This window comes from Phyllostomus discolor, chromosome 4, assembly GCF_004126475.2.
Source record: "Phyllostomus discolor isolate MPI-MPIP mPhyDis1 chromosome 4, mPhyDis1.pri.v3, whole genome shotgun sequence".
In the NCBI taxonomy this organism is placed as follows: Eukaryota; Metazoa; Chordata; class Mammalia; order Chiroptera; family Phyllostomidae; genus Phyllostomus; species Phyllostomus discolor.
The window spans coordinates 39,104,444-39,120,775 of NC_040906.2; the positions used below are offsets into that span (position 1 = coordinate 39,104,444).

General features: G+C 33.8%; 1 protein-coding gene across 1 annotated transcript in view; it reads left to right on the forward strand.

Moving 5' to 3' along the window:
• The window catches only part of TFPI (tissue factor pathway inhibitor), a 50,050-nt gene extending 34,284 nt beyond the window's left edge, over positions 1-15,766 (forward strand). The window contains exons 7-8 of the mRNA XM_036023198.1: positions 14,012-14,191; positions 14,876-15,766. Of these exons, the coding sequence (XP_035879091.1) occupies positions 14,012-14,191; positions 14,876-14,970 (275 nt within the window). The 3' untranslated portion in view covers positions 14,971-15,766. The remainder of the gene's footprint in view (positions 1-14,011; positions 14,192-14,875) is intronic.
• The last annotated feature ends 566 nt before the right edge of the window (positions 15,767-16,332 follow it).

A 16,332-nucleotide genomic window follows, 5' to 3' on the forward strand; every position in this document is an offset into this window, starting at 1 on the left:
TGCACAGCATAGTGATTTGAACTTTTTAACCTTACAATATGATCACTCCACTAATTCTAGTAATCACTTGTTGTGCAAATTTGTCGCATTATTGACTATGTTCCCTTTCCCTGTTTTCATTGTTTCTATGAGTCTGTATTTGCTTTGTTTTGTTTGTTCATTTTTAAGAGTCCACATGTAAGTAAAACCATAGAGTATTTGTCTTTGTCTGATATTTCACTTAGCATAATACCCTCTAGAATCTATCTATGTTGTCACAAATGGCAGGATTTTATTCCTTTTAATTGCTGTATAATATTCTATCGTGTAGATATACCACATCATCTTTATCCATTCACCTATCAGAGACACCTAGGTTGCCTCCCTATCTTGGCTATTATATATAATGCTGCAGTTAACCTAGCAGTGCATATATCTTTTCAAATTAGTGTTTTTATTTTCTTTGGATAAATACCCACAGGAGGAATTGTTGGGTCATATGGAATGATTCAGCTATTTTTAGCAGTAAATGACTTTTTTGAAAGATTTTATTTATTTATTCTTAGAGAAGGGGAAGGGAAGGAGAAAGAGAGGGAGAGAAACATCAACATGTGGTTGCCTCTTACTCTCTCCCCACTGGGGACCTGGCCTGTAACCCAGGCATGGGCCCTGACTGGGAATTGAAGCAGTGACCCTTTGGTTCATAGGCAAGCACTCAATCCACTGAGCCATATCAGCCAGGACAACAAATGACTTTTAAATGCCATCTGATAAATGTTCCTCTCTCTCTCTTTATTAGATGTGCACTAATAGTCATAAATAAGTTAATGGTTATAAAAGTAAATGATTAATATAGGAAGCCATAAAAATTCACAACTTGAGTTTAAAAGAAAACTCTATTAAGAGGATTTTTATTTAAAATAATAAAAACTTAGGGGATGATATTTTCATAATAACTTCATTTAAAATTAGGGCATATTGCCTCCTTTATTTATCTAGAAACTATTTTACTGTATTTATTTGCTTCAAAATCTAAATTTGTCCAACCAATTTGACCCCTTTCCCTCTTTTTCAGTAAGCACAATATATTCTTCTTTTTTCGTTTTGTAAACATTTTTTATCTAAACAATGAAAATATTGCAATGCTTCAGTAAGTTCGGTCTGAAGGGTGGCTGACCAGGTAAAGGGTGACAGCAGAGCTCCGTCTCTACTCTTCCTAAAACATGCATAAGCCCTTCTCTGCCCCATCCGAGACGCAGGAAGTGGGGGTGCAGCTGTCCCTCTCTGTTATCTGAGACCCACAAAATCCCTTCTTTATCCCATCCAAGTGTCAGAGGGGAGGACGGCGATGTGCCCCACCCTGTCTACAGCTGGATTAGTCCTTCTGCACACCATCAAAGGGCTTTGCTGAGGTCTCTGAAGACACTTTTGGTATCAGTCCAAGTTTTAGTATATGTGAAAGGTTCTCTTAACATTAGGTTTTTTGAAATGATGTAAAATTATTTAAGGTTTTGATTCAGTTTGTAGGCATAGTAACATAGCCTACAATACAAATAGAATATCATACATTTAAAGTTCTTTACATTAAATAATAAACCTTAGGTGGAGCACATGAATATCCCCAAAATGTAGCTAGATTGTGTTACTGTTATTAGGTGAGATATACATAAATATAATTTTAATATTTCTCCTTCATAATGATGCAGGAAAAGCATTCTAGAAGTTCTATTCAATGGTACTAGAAATGATTTGGTAATTCTTTTAAATTGGTGTTTATTCTTAACTTCCATAATATTCCGAATGAGTTTGAGAAAATAATTTTTCCAGTGAGCCCCCTACGGTCAAGATAGGTGAATGCATATTAAGCATAACTGAGGTTTCATTTGCTTCTTTTACTTCCATATTTCAATATTAATAGGCTGCTTGGGTGATCTCCAAGATCAAGCCGTACTCTGTCTTGAAGGGATTTTTACAAAATATTTTGTAAGCATGTACCTGTGCACAGGTGAGAGTAACTCGTCTGAGCTGAGAATGCTGGCACACAGAAGAAACACAGGCTTCAAAGACAAAAGAAATGTATTTGTAACATTTCATTATCCCTTTCCAAACTCTCCAAGTTCTGACTCCATTTCCCCAATTATTCCAGAAGCGGGCATGGTAAACTGGAGTCACTTCTCTGTTACTAGCCAGTCATTATATCCCACTGCTTTTCCCAATGAAGTGTCTATTCCTGTCTCTTCCATTCTTAGTCTTACTTGTTTTGTTCAGACCACCAGTCCTTTGTATGTAGTTTAACCTCAGCAATCATGTGTAATGCAAACTGGGACACTAATGAAAATAAACACAGTATGCTAAAAAATGTTCTTTATTTATTTTAAATATATGTATTGATAGAAAATTGACTTTGTAAAATTTTGCAAAAAATGTATATGTAAAAGTTTTGTTTTTAATTTTTTCATTTTTTAAAATCATATGTATAGGAACACTATAACCCCTCCCCAACCAAAAGGGTAAAAAAAGCATAATCTAATACTGACTCAGGAAAACCAGGTGGCATAGACATCATATAGATGGCTAGGGATGGATAGATAGATCAACAATCACAGAGATCAGATATATAATTCAGTATACTATATATAATGTATAATAAGTATAATATGCAGGGGTGGGCCAAAGTAGATTAATAATAAGTAATATAATATTAATGAACAATAATACAAGAATACTCCTAACTGTAACCCTGATTTTGCCCCACCCCTGATCAGCTGCGTACCACACTGAGCCACAAGCACTGTCCATGCTTCTGAAAAGCCCCTTTTCATGGACAACCCACTTGCACAGTCCCAAAGAAGTATTCTATTTTTCATAACACGTTTTCATACCAGGAAGCATAAAAACTTCCCTCTTAATCTCAGTATGCTTACATGGTGACTCTGGTGCTTCACATGCTGATTTTCTGACAAGCTGGCTTTCCAAAATTAGATAAGAACCTGTGGAGAGGAGCTACCAGGCCTTCTACTTCCTGTCAGAGGAGAAGGTGAGACACAAAAATATAGCCCTTCTCTGCCAAGATTGCTGCTATCAGAACCCAGTCACCTTAGGTGACCACTGACTGCTTTAGCTAATCCCTTTCTTCCTGGACAAAAATAAATGTTGGCCCTCGTCCTAAGATTTCTCCAGAGAAGTACTTCTAAAACTTAAAGTAATATGTAGATACCTTTAAAAGAGAACAATCACAGACTTCCAATTTGTAAACCAAGTTATTTTGAATTGAGACATTAAGTTTACATGAACAAGTAAAATAGAAAATAACTTCTTATGCCTGTGACTCTTAGACAGCTATAAATCAAAACTGATCCACAAATGAATACAATACAATACCATACAATGAAAACTTAATAATAAATTAGACTAATTTGATGGCACACGTTTCCTGCCAAAAAATCCCTATTAAACATGGATTCAGTATTGACTATTATAGGGCAAGTTAGGAACGAAGTAGGAACAAGTCAGAAAAGCTTCCCTGTGTTGTGTATAATGTAATGACTGCCCTTTTTCTTCTTGACTACTGGCTGATCTCTGCAGGAATGACTTTGGGAATCACTGATATAAAATGTGTTGATTAGGAACATCCCAACTCTGTCTTCCCTAGGGACACAACAGAAGGAGGTTTTTAGTATTCTGTCACATCTTAATGCCACTAAATGGATCTGGCCACACAAATATGATCACAGAGTGCATAGAATCCAGGAAGTTTGGTCTGTTATTTCTAGAATCAGTCCACGGTGAACATGACAACCCAATATTTCTTGCCTTTAAATGTTTGAGCACTCTGAATACTGTTTGGCTCAGCACTGTTATTCCCAAGACTTGTTTCTAGTTTTCTTATCTGCTGGTCTATTTTGATTAGATATATTTCTCTTATTCAAATTTAGTAAATTCCAACTTCATACATGTAACTGAGGGTATGAAGCATCTAAGACATTCTAAGACATTCTGAACCTAAGCTTTAAAGAAGAGGAATTTGGGAAATCGAGTATAAAAAGAAAGTTCTGACAACTTTATGTCATAATCATTAAAACATCTCTGCTTAGTTTTTTTTATTTTCTTCTTAGTTTTCAGATGGCATATCATAGTGGTTAAGAGTGTTGGTTTTATTCACAGAAAGATATGGGTTTAAATTCTAGTTCTGCTATTTACCAACTCTCTATGGCCTTTAAAAAAGTCACACAACTCTGAGCCTCAGGTTCCTCATTTCTTATATGTGGAAAGTAATATCTCATAAAGTTTTGTGAACATTGTGAATTGTGATGAAAATATAAAATGTTTAATTCACTATTTAACACAAAGTAAGAGCTCAAAAGTATTAATAATTGATGATGATGATTATTAGTGTCAATGAAGGTTGATAATGGAAAAAATACAATAATCAGAGGTATTATTTATACATATTTTATTCATGACAACTTTAATACAATTAAAGCCTTGATTTGAAGCATCTGCATCTAATTACTTAATATTATAAGTGACTGAAATAACATAAAACACTGATACAATTAAAACACAATTATAAAATATCAATTAGTGTTTTGTGTCTTTGAGTCTTATTTCAAATCAGAGGACTTGGAAACCTATGTTTCCAACCTGAGGTAGAGACATTATACTTCATTTCAGTTCAACAAATATTGTGTGCCTCTTACATGACTGGAATTGTCATGAGGACTGGGAGTCTGAGAAAAAGAAATAAGACAGTTTTGTGTTTACAGGCATGCCTGTGAAATGAGGAAGGAGACAGATACATACATGACTTCAGTGCCTACTCTATATGCCAAGTCAGACACCTGCACCAGTGTTATGGGAAGAGAGAGTCACCATATTGTACTTCCAACAAAGTCAAAATTAAATTTTTCTGTCTTCTCAAAACATGAGCTTCAATGTATCCTCTACCTACCATTTTGGACCTGCTTGCTTAAATGCTAACTCATCCATGGACATAGTTCACAAGTCCATCTTCACTTGGGGAATTTTTAAGTAATGCCACACTGGAAGAAAGCCATGATAAAATTATAAATGACTAAATTATTATGACTATATTTTACTATAACTATATTTCATAATACTTTAGGAAGATGGTCCATTTTCTAAGTCAATCAGCCTAGAAAAGTAGAATAATCTTCCCCTTAGCTCTTCCCCATTTCCACATTTAATTTGGTGCTTAATTTAACTATCCCCATAGTAACTGCATTAGTTAGGGTCCTCTTGTTTTCTTCTCTGTTGCAAGTCTCCAGTGGATTTAACCTGCACATGCCCGGTTGAGTTTGCTTTATGTATCAAGATTTGCTTCAAGTCTTTTTCATCCTTCAATACTTTCAGTGGTTCATTAATGTCTACATCATAAAATCCAAATATAGTGGTGTTCAAGGAGCTTCTTAATTTTTAGCTTTGCATCCCACTGCCTTACTGTGCACCCCGTTCTTCAGATAGCCTGGCATTAGCAAAGTACCCCAACAAACCAGGAATATTCTAATCATTGTACTTTCCTTTACCCAAACTCCTCTATATCTCCTTTGCTTATTAAAATCTCATTCCTCCTTAAGATCAGATCAAGGACCTAAATTAACATTATTTTTCATCTTCTACTAAAGTCTTACAAGGGTTCCAATTTTGCAAATATGATATGAAGAAAGTTTTTCTAACATATTATAAGACATCATTATCTTATAGTAAATTATACTCCTAAGTTTCACAGTTTGTAATTTTACCATGGCTTGCTTGCTTTTCTTTTCCTTTTTCTTTCTTTCTTTCTTTCTTTCTTTCTTTCTTTCTTTCTTTCTTTCTTTCTTTCTTTCTTTCTTCTTTCTTTCTTTCTTTCTCTCTTTCTCTTTCTCTCTTTCTTTCTTTCTTTCTTCTTCTTTCTCTCTTTCTTTCCTTCCTTCTTTCTTTAACATGTAAATGCCTTTTTATTTTTATTTTTTATTGATTTATTGGGATGACTTTGGTTAATAAAATTATGTGGGTTTCAATGTACAATTCTATGCGGTAAACACATATTATATTATGTGTTTATGATACCAGCTCAAGTCTCCTTCTGTCACCATTTATTCCCCCTTTATGCTCTTCTACCACCCCATCCCCTTTGCCCTCTGGTAATCACCCGACTATTGTCTGTCTATGAGAGGTTTTTTGGGGAAGGTTGTGTTTTGTTTGTTTGTTTATTTTGCTTAATTCCTTCATGTATTTTACCCAGCCCCACAACACCCTCCCTTCTGACAGCTGTCCACCTGCTTTCTATCTATGAGTCTGCTTCTATTTTGTTTATTAATTTCATTCCTTAGATTACACATATACGTAAAATCGTATGGTACTTGTCTTTTTCTGACTGGCTATTTCACTTAGCAAAATTCTCTCCAGATCTAGCCTTGCTGTCACAAAAGGTAAGATTTCCTTCTTTTTTAAAAGCAGATTAGTATTCCATTGTATAAATGTAACACAGCTTTCTCAGTTACCCACTTACTGGTGGGCACTTGGTCTGCTTCCAAATCTTGGCTATTGCAACTAACACTGCTATGTATATAGGGGTGCATACATCCTTTTCAGTTAGTGTTTTGGGTTTCTTCAGATATATTCCCAAAAGTAGAATTGCTAAGTCATAAGGCAGTTGCATTTTTAAATTTTTGAGATAACTCCATACTGCTTTCCACAATGACTGCACTAGTCTGCATTCCCACAAACAGAGCACTAGGGTTCCCTTTCCTCCACATCCTCACCAACAATTGTTTGTTGGTTTATTGATGACAGCCATTCTGACAAGTGTGAGGTTGTATCTCACTGTGGTTTTAACTTGCATTTCTCTGATGGTTAGTGACTTTGGGCATCTTTTCATATGTCTATTGCCCATTTGCATTATGGCTTTATTTAGAAAAAAATCCCTGGATGAAAATAACTGTGGACTCTACCCCTGGATTAGGCAGTATCTAGACCAGCAGTTTTCAATCTTTTTCATCTCATGGTTCACATAAACTAATTATCAAAATTCTGCACCACACCAAAAATATTTGCCAATCTGGCCAAAAAATGCATAATTTAGGCTATTTACAAAAAATACTGATAGTAATAGTTTTTACCTACTCACTTTGCTCCAAAGGACTTTTTAATAAATCTGGTGCTTATATAGAAGGATTTCTGGTACAAAGAATTAACCAGTCAACTCAACTTTATTATGTGATATAACCAGTAAGATACAATTCTACTATATAACCTATGTATTTATGTTTCAAGACAGGGCATTCACACTGGACAGCTACTGTTGTGTTGACTGCTGTCATTTATCTATTTGTCAATCTACGGGAAAAGAAGTCAGTGCCCCTGATTAAGTAGTCAGCTATTACTTGTTTAAAAAATTCTTGTGACACAGTGGTTGAAAAATCACTGATCTAGAGAAAGAAATTCAACCCAGCAAGTATCTACCCATTCTTTCAATAGGTGGAGGCTTCTCTGTCCAGACAAGGCTCCTTACAGTCTATTCCCCCGCAACCTTTTAGTTTTAAGTGGTCTAGTAGTCTACTTTCTACATTTCACACTCAGCAAAGTGCTCTAGTACACACTGGCAAAAAATTCCACATTGTACATTTTCCCACTGTCTGTCCTCTCTTCTTTTCTACATGGAGTGTGAGTTTCTTCCCCTTTAATGCTACTTGATTCTTGTTAATGAATAAAGATACATTCTTTTCCTGCTGTACAGATTTACTTCATGTAAATAATAAATTTATTAAATTAATGAATAAATTTACTCCATTCCTAATCAGAACTATATTCCAATCTCCAGCCTTTTCTTTATGACCACAGGGCACTTTATGATAACAGGATACTGGGATCACTCTCAAACATCTTTATTATATAAACTATTAATATTTATTATATAATATGTTGTATTATATAATTTGAGCATTATAATTGCATGCAACATGAAAGTTAGAAAAACAGAAGTAAATCAGCCTTATTTCCATTACACAGAAACAATTGCTGTCAACATGCTAGCATGTTCTTTTAGTATTTCTTTGCTATTTTTCTAGTTCATCACAAAGTAAATAAAATGCAAGACTGACAGTAGTTTCTGGAGAATCCCCAACATCATAGAATAAGCTGAGTGTGAAATAGTCTATTTTGTATAGTGGTAGCCTAGTAAAATGTTAAGCTTGCTACCTGCTAAAAACATCTCTACAGTAATCATCTTGTCACTGATTGGACCCCCTCTCAGCTTTGGCCTAATGGGTAGCATGCTATCATTTCTATTCCCATTTGTATGTGCTTATATATGTTTAACTTTGGTATATTGACACACATAAATGAATTAGCACATTTTATTGATTCTAAGATGCAGATTTCTCCATATTTTAACATGCTTAAATTATTATGAACCTGACAAATGATAGCATATAATAGAGTAATTGTTTTTTTTCTTTCTTTACAAGCAGCACATAAAATAATGATGCATTTAAAAATCAATGTATCTTGACCGGTGTGAAGTGGTATCTCATTGTGGTTTTAATTTGCATCTCTCTGATAGCTAGCAATACTAAGCATCTTTTCATGTGTCTCTGGATCCTCCGTATGTCCTCATACCAGTCAGAATGGCCATCATAAACAAAACAACAAACAACAAGTGTTGGAGAGGTTGTGGAGAAAAGGGAACCCCAGTGCACTGTTGGTGGGATTATAGACTCATACATCCATTATTGGAAAATAGTACAGAATTTTCTTAGAAAACTAAAAATGTATCTGCCTTTTGACCCAGCAATTTCACTGCTAGGATCATATCCTAAGAACCCTGAAACACCAATCCAAAAGAACCTATGCACCTTAATGTTCATAGCAGCACAATTTACAATAACCAACTGTTGGAAGCAACCTAGGTGCTTCCATCACCTAAATAAATGGATCAAATGGGCACCTATTTAGGTGCCCATCACTTAAATAAATGGATCAAAGAACTATGGTACATTTACACAATGGAATTCTATGCAGCAGAAAGAAAGAAGGAGCTCCTACCCTTTGTAACAGCATGGATGGAACTGGAGAGCATTATGCTAAGCAAAATAAGCCAGGTGGTGAAAGACAAATACCATATGATCTCACCTTTAACAGGAACCTAATCAACAAAACAAACACTGAAGCAAAATATAACCAAAGACATTGAAATAGAGAACAGGCTGACAGTGACCAGAGGGGAGAGGGGAGGGAATTTCAGGGGAAAAGGGGAAGGATTTTCAGGACCAAGTATAAAGGTCACATGGACAAAAACAAGGGTAGGGTGGAAACGGGAGGTAGGTGAGGAGGGCTGGGGGGTGGGCTGGGCTGGGAATAAAAGGCAGAAAAATGTATTTGAATAATTAAAATAAAAATAAATAAAAAATAAAAATAAAGATCAGTGCATCTTAAGTTCTACATAAATTATATTTTGTAGAACATTTGAGGAGCTATGAGCAATTACTAGTTCTACATAGTACCCTTCTACTTTTGTGGGTATGAAAAGAAAAAAGCAATATATAGCAAATAAAGATATTGAAGTAAAGCCTACATTTTGTTAAATAATATTTAGGTACTTTTAAACACTACAGACATATAAATATACATAAACTTTCAGTGGAAAATTCAGCTGCATCTACAAAAAATAAATTAAATATAGTTTTTGCAGAATTCTAATTTCAAAATATCTCCTCTATAAATATCTGAACCTATGTGCAAGTATGTCCATGAACCATTGTCTAGAATTGAAAAAAATAGAAATAATCTATATACCAGTACATGAGTAATGGTGTACTACATTAAACATCTGCAGTTAATTTAAAAAACAAAATACTGTGCATACATTTTAAAAATAAGGTATATGTATGAACAAACATAAGAACATATCTAGCAAATAATATCAAGTATAATAATAAGACATAATGGTATAGTAATATGTTTACATATGCAAAAATTTTGAGAGAAGATAGTTACCAAACCATTCATAGTAGTTAAAGGACAAGGGTCAGATTATGAGGAACTTTTGTTTTTATTTGTTACTTTTGTATTACTTGAACGATTTACAATGATAATTTGTAATTAGAAAACAAAAATATGTTTTTCTTCACACAAAATTGTGGGGGGAAAAGAACTTCGTATTCAAAGAATGATTAGTTACTCAATTACATAAAACAGTCTCAGAAGACAAAAATAATTTACAAGTCACAATGTGGTGCATAAAACCTGGTTTGGTTTGTAAAATTAAAAGCTAAATAGCCATGTAAAATGGGAACAATAAGAAAGACATCACAGTAAAGATTTAAAGTGAGTATAAGATTCAAAGTTTACTGTGTAAGTTTAAAAGAAAGTTCACATAAACTGCCTCACATATAAAACTGACTTCGAAGTGCTACCTTACAATTTAGCAGTCATACTAGGTGATAATTCCTGGAAGAAACTACCTGAATTCTGAAACCTATCATAGACTCTCTACATGGAAACTACCCAACTGGTTATTTACAGAAAGATTGAGACACAATGTATTTGGTAATTAATGTCCCTTGGAAAATGAACAGAAGTCAGGTTAGTGTCTTTTTATTCTATCTTAAATTTATGTGAATCACCCTAGCTGGTATGGCTCAGTGGATTGAGCGTCAACCTGCAAATCAAAGGGTCACAAGTTCAATTTTCAGTCAAGGCTCATGTCTGGGTTGTGGGCCAGGTTGCCAGTAGGGGGCATGAGAGAGGCAACCACACATTGATATTTCTCTCCCTCTCTCTTTCTCTCTTCCCGTCTGTCTAAAAATAAAATAAAATAAATATTTAAAAATATTATGTGAATAATTATAATCTAGGATCAAAAAATCACATTGTGCAATTATTTCAACCTTTAAATTTTCTTTCATTGTACATACCCAAATCTGGATTCTGAACAGTTAAGTCCTCTGTTTATCTAGAATAAATATGTTATCTGAAAACAGATAAGCTTATCTCTTATAAGTTACAAAAGCTTTTCATTTTCTCACTTTGGGTGATTAAACCAGATGATAATCCAAGACTCAAAGTATTTTCGAGTTAAAATGTCTTTAAGAAACCATTTGCTTCATTATGTTAATTATGCTGTTTTTATGCTAGCATACTCAATAATATTTTCCTGCTTAGAGTTAAAATGATTTGAGGAGAAATATATTAATTTATATATTAGGTATAATTCATGTTCTGAAGCAAAATGGCCTCATAAAAACTTCCTTATTGATGATAATTTACCTTATTATTTAAAACTTTTAAATGTTAACTATTTATAATACTATATCTTTAGTGATTAATTTCAAATTTAACTCACTATCAATATATACTTATTTGTAATGTTAGGAACCTCGACTCTAATCTGGATCAAAGGTGACTGGTGTTTGATGATCTGTGTAGGTAATAATTAAAATCAGGGCAAATAAAGTGAGATAAACTGTCACTAGGTCAGTCACGAACAGACACTCCAAATAGGAGCAGGTATCTGCTAAGAGGCATAATTCAAGTCTGCACACCAGATCCCAGGCTGTGAGAAGCAACATGCCAAACACCTTATGATTCAGAGACACTAAAAGAGTTTCAGGTAGAGGCAATGTGATGCCTAAGAATTTAATTTTTTTAAAAAGATTTTATTTATTTATTTTTAGAGAGGGAAGGGAGGGAGATAGAGAGAGAGAGACAGAGAAAATTCAATGTGCGGTTGCTGGGGGTTATGGCCTGCAACCCAGGCATGTACCCTAGCTGGGAATCAAACCTGGGACACTTTGGTTCCCAGCCCGTGCTCAATCCATTGAGCTATGCCAGCCAGGGCTTGTGATGCCTAAGAATTTAATTGGTAGTGAAACTCTCTGATGGCATCTGTGCTGGTCAACTGTGCCTTTGCTCTGAAATCAACCCACTCTCTGCCTTCTCCTTGCCTGTTCGACATTATAAGGAACATTACCCTTGGTTCTGTGTAGATCTGTTCAGTGGCAGACATTGTCAAATACTGGATGGCATTGTTATTAAGTCATAACAACTAACATTTATAGAGAAGTGTACAACTTACAAGTACATCTTCATATAGTATCTGCAACTTACTGTGGGCTAATATGTCTTATGTATAAATATTAAAAGAAATAGATGTATGAATTATATTTCATCAGACATATCTGCTATAATGTACCAGTAGGTGCTTGCTAAGAATGAAAAAAAAATAATAGAAATTTCCTCTGTTTTCACTGTTTCTCGAATCAGTCTACTTCTTTATAGAGTATTTTTTCTAAACATCGGTGATGACCCTGGAAGTTCATGGAGATGGAAGTGGTAACAAATAACCATCACACCCTGGCCTTCAGGTGGATGAGAACTCATAGCACACACATGGGAAAAGGTTTCACAGTGGGGGGACTCAATGTCATGCATCTCTCCTAAATTGTTAGAAAATCCCTCTTGCATAAGGTATTGTTGGTGACAGATTTCAAAATTTTCTGGAAAATTAGGAACGCATTCTCATCCAATACATTTTAGTTTTGATGTATGATGGCAATGATCGTGCACCACACCTCCCAAATAGGATGCACAAAAGCATAAATTAGACTACATGATTTTGTATAGTGTCTTAGTTTTATAGATCTTGGGAGTTTCTTAATATTCTTTATGTGATTACAGTTCTTATATTGGGCAAAGTTTATCACCCTTCTAAAATGTCTTCTCATACATTCTTTCTACAAAATTCCAACTCCTCTTATATTTTCCATAATTTCTCTTATTATATGCACTATTATATCAAGACATTCTAATCTTTACTTAAATATATACAAGACAAGAGGCAGTAAACATAAGTATACCAATTTAAGATTTAATTTTTATCTCAAATTGTTTCACTTTATTTATATTTTATAGACTATTCATCTGGGTTTCACTTGCCATCAGATAGCCTACTTCTGTCTCCATGTCCTATTTGCCCTCCTTGGCTCTGGGATTCCTCAAAATTCTATCTTCTGCCAATATCGAATATTTGTCTGCATTTGCTGTCCCACATCTCACCCTTTGACAAAGCCACTGAAGTCTTCTTATACAGATTTCTCACTGTCCAACAACACAACTGCAATGTTGGTTCACGAGTAATATCAAGCAGTTTGGCTCTGTTGCTAAAGCGTAGCAATTTCCTCTCACTGATAGGAATTCCCAAACAAGCTAAATACTACCATTGGGCCGAATCAATTTCTCTGCTTTGCCTTAGGGAAAAGAGTGCTCCTTGAGTTACCCTAGTTGTATTTTTATCTTCTGTTTTTGAGAGTGTTTAATCCCACTGCCAGTCCAGCATGTCTGTCTGGGTTCAACATGCAAGTGTTTTATCTTACTGGCTTCAGCAGTATATTTCCCTTCGCAAAAGTGTGTAACTCATCTAGAACTTATGTTTCAATTTATGAGAAAGCTTTCTTATTAAGTCAAACCATTTCTTCTGTGCTCCTTTTCCGAAGCTTATATTTTCTTACACTTGAATTCCTTCACTTCAAATCATGATTATATTACATCGTTCAAAAGTTTGTTAATCAAGTGAAGAAATTCTTCCTCAGCTTCAGTTATGCCAGACAACAAATAAGGATGTTGCTCTTCGGGACTTTTTAAAAGTTGATTGATGAACAAATGATATGTAAATATTAATAGTTTTTTAGGGTATATTATTAATGAACTACCAGAAATTAAATTGTTTAATAATTGTTGCTTTGGTTATGTACTAGTTTTTTGTTATATATATAAACAGTACTCATAGTTCTTTCCCTTAACAAATATACCTGCTTTTTCATTTATTGGAGGTCTCAGTCCAGCAGACACCTAGAGATTGGTTAAGCATTTTCATGGAATTGAAATACATGAATTTTACTAAGTACTACTTTTATTTATTTAGGTTGCTCTTTCACATAAAAATGCCACAGCACTCATCTATAAATAATAATATGAAAGTCTCAGATTAACCATCATATAATGACTTACTATGTTTTCTTCATCTTCTTAGGCTATCGCAGCCCCCACTGGTGTCTGACCCCAGCAGACAGAGGATTGTGTAAAGCTAACGAGAGAAGATTCTACTACGATTCAGTTACTAGGATGTGTCTCCCATTTAATTACAGTGGATGTGGAGGGAATGAAAATAATTTTACTTCCCAAAGATCATGTCGGAGGGCTTGCAGAAAAGGTAGAGAAGACGTTCTTCCCATTAATTCACTAGTGTTTAAGAAAACAATTTTATTGAAATAATGAATTAATTTTAATCTATGAAAAATATGAAATTAGTTCTATTATAAGAACTAAGGTGTTATAATTTATCTAATAAATGTTCCCTTTTCTACTACATTAAGATAATATTGCTGGATATTACCTGTAATTTCTCTTAATGTATCTTTATAGAAAAATAATTAATTAAAAATAATTTTATTCTTTTAATATTTACATACTAAATTTTCATTTTAAAGGATTATACTAATATATTTGAGATTTTTATAATGCACAAAATTAAGTATTTTCTTCTGAATATAAAATTACACATTTATAGAATAGTGTTAATTATGTAAATAAAGTAATCTATATTCCCCCAGTCATATACAGCCACATCTTTATATTTTTAATAAAATGATCATGCACATCTAACTGAAAGTAAATAATAAACATAAACATGTTTATTCACTCTAGCTAACTTTTATACATGCGAAGTGCCTTCCTTAGAAACAGGTTGCCCTATACAAAGATGTAGACAAAATAAAGGCTTTTAAACTAATCACACTTGTTATGTTAAATATTAAAAGATAATGAGGACATTTTAGATAAAGTAACACAATAAACCGTTTTATCATGTATAAATTTGTTTCTTTTCATTTTGTAGGTTTCATCAAAAGAATATCAAAAGGAAGATTCACTAAAGTTAAAAGAAAAAGAAAGAAGCATTCAGTAGAAATAGGATATCATTACAACATCTAAACATTTTAGATGAAGCTTTTCACTATGATTTCTATTTTTAAAATCCTTTTTAATTAATATTTTCATGAATTTCTTATGCACATGTTACCTGTTATTAATACATTTTTATCACCATTCCTTTTCTAATCTAGTCAAATTGTTTATTCTAGGGCTATAATTTATTAACTGACTACTATGAATTTATTTATTCTCTTGACTTCTATTTACCATTTGACTACCCCAGACTGCTGGCCACATCAAATAAATCTGTTTTTCCTTTTTTGGTCATCATCTATTTCATAATACAATGTTACTTATTTGTTTTGCTCATATATGTACACATAATATACAGGAGAATAATCTCCTGTATAGCCCATGCTCAGAGTAAGAAATACAGCCATTAAAAAACAAGCACTTTAGGATTTTCACATCTAAAATGGTGACAAGCACCTTCTTCTGATAAAGACTACTCACTTGTGAATTTGGAAAGACCTGATAACAGCAGAATTCTATTATGTGCTACCCTCCCTAGACATACTTCTTTTATATTAACCGTACATCAGTGGATCTTGAGCCAAACCATATTCGAACAAAGAGTCAATTCTGTCATGTGCCAACCTGATTTTGTCTGATTTAACTTTCTTTTTGCCCATTAATGACCCTTTATATCAATAAAGGTGGTTGAAAAAAATATGTGTTAAATACAGATCATGATAAGAAGAAACTTCCTAGGAAAGGGAAGTTCTTAATTGCAAGCTAAAGGACATTCTGCTTATGTACTTCCTAATTTTGTTGTTTAATAAAAAATTTTTCTTACCAAAAGTATTTAAACCTCCTTAATTAAACCCATTCATTCACCATTAGGTTCTGTGCATGCAACAAGTAATTCTTACTTTTAAAAAAAGGTGTGTTATTTCTATAGAAGAAGAAAAGAAAATTATCAGAAAGGTTCTACTAGAAAATTCACACACTGTTCACTCTCAGAGCTTTAGCATTTCTCTGGAGTTAATTCACTAATTCCAGATCTGCACTTTTCCTTCTCTGCTGAGCTGCACACAATCTGGCATCTCAACAGCCTCTTAGACATTTCAGTTTCTGTACTGTTCACATCACACTTCACATTTAAATTTGAACTTGTCATCTAGAAACAACTAATCACGTCATCCATTTAGTTTAGCTTAGTGACCACTCTCTAGCAACAGTGTCATTATTCTTTCTGTTCATCAGGCTTGAAAGATTGAACCCAATTTTTATTTCATATTTTCTCTTATATTCTACATCTAATCAATCCCAAATCAGTATTACTTCCTTTTTCATAAAGTTCACCCAACTTCCAGGTTTTTTACCTCTACTGCATTCTTCACTTCAGTATTGATAATTCTT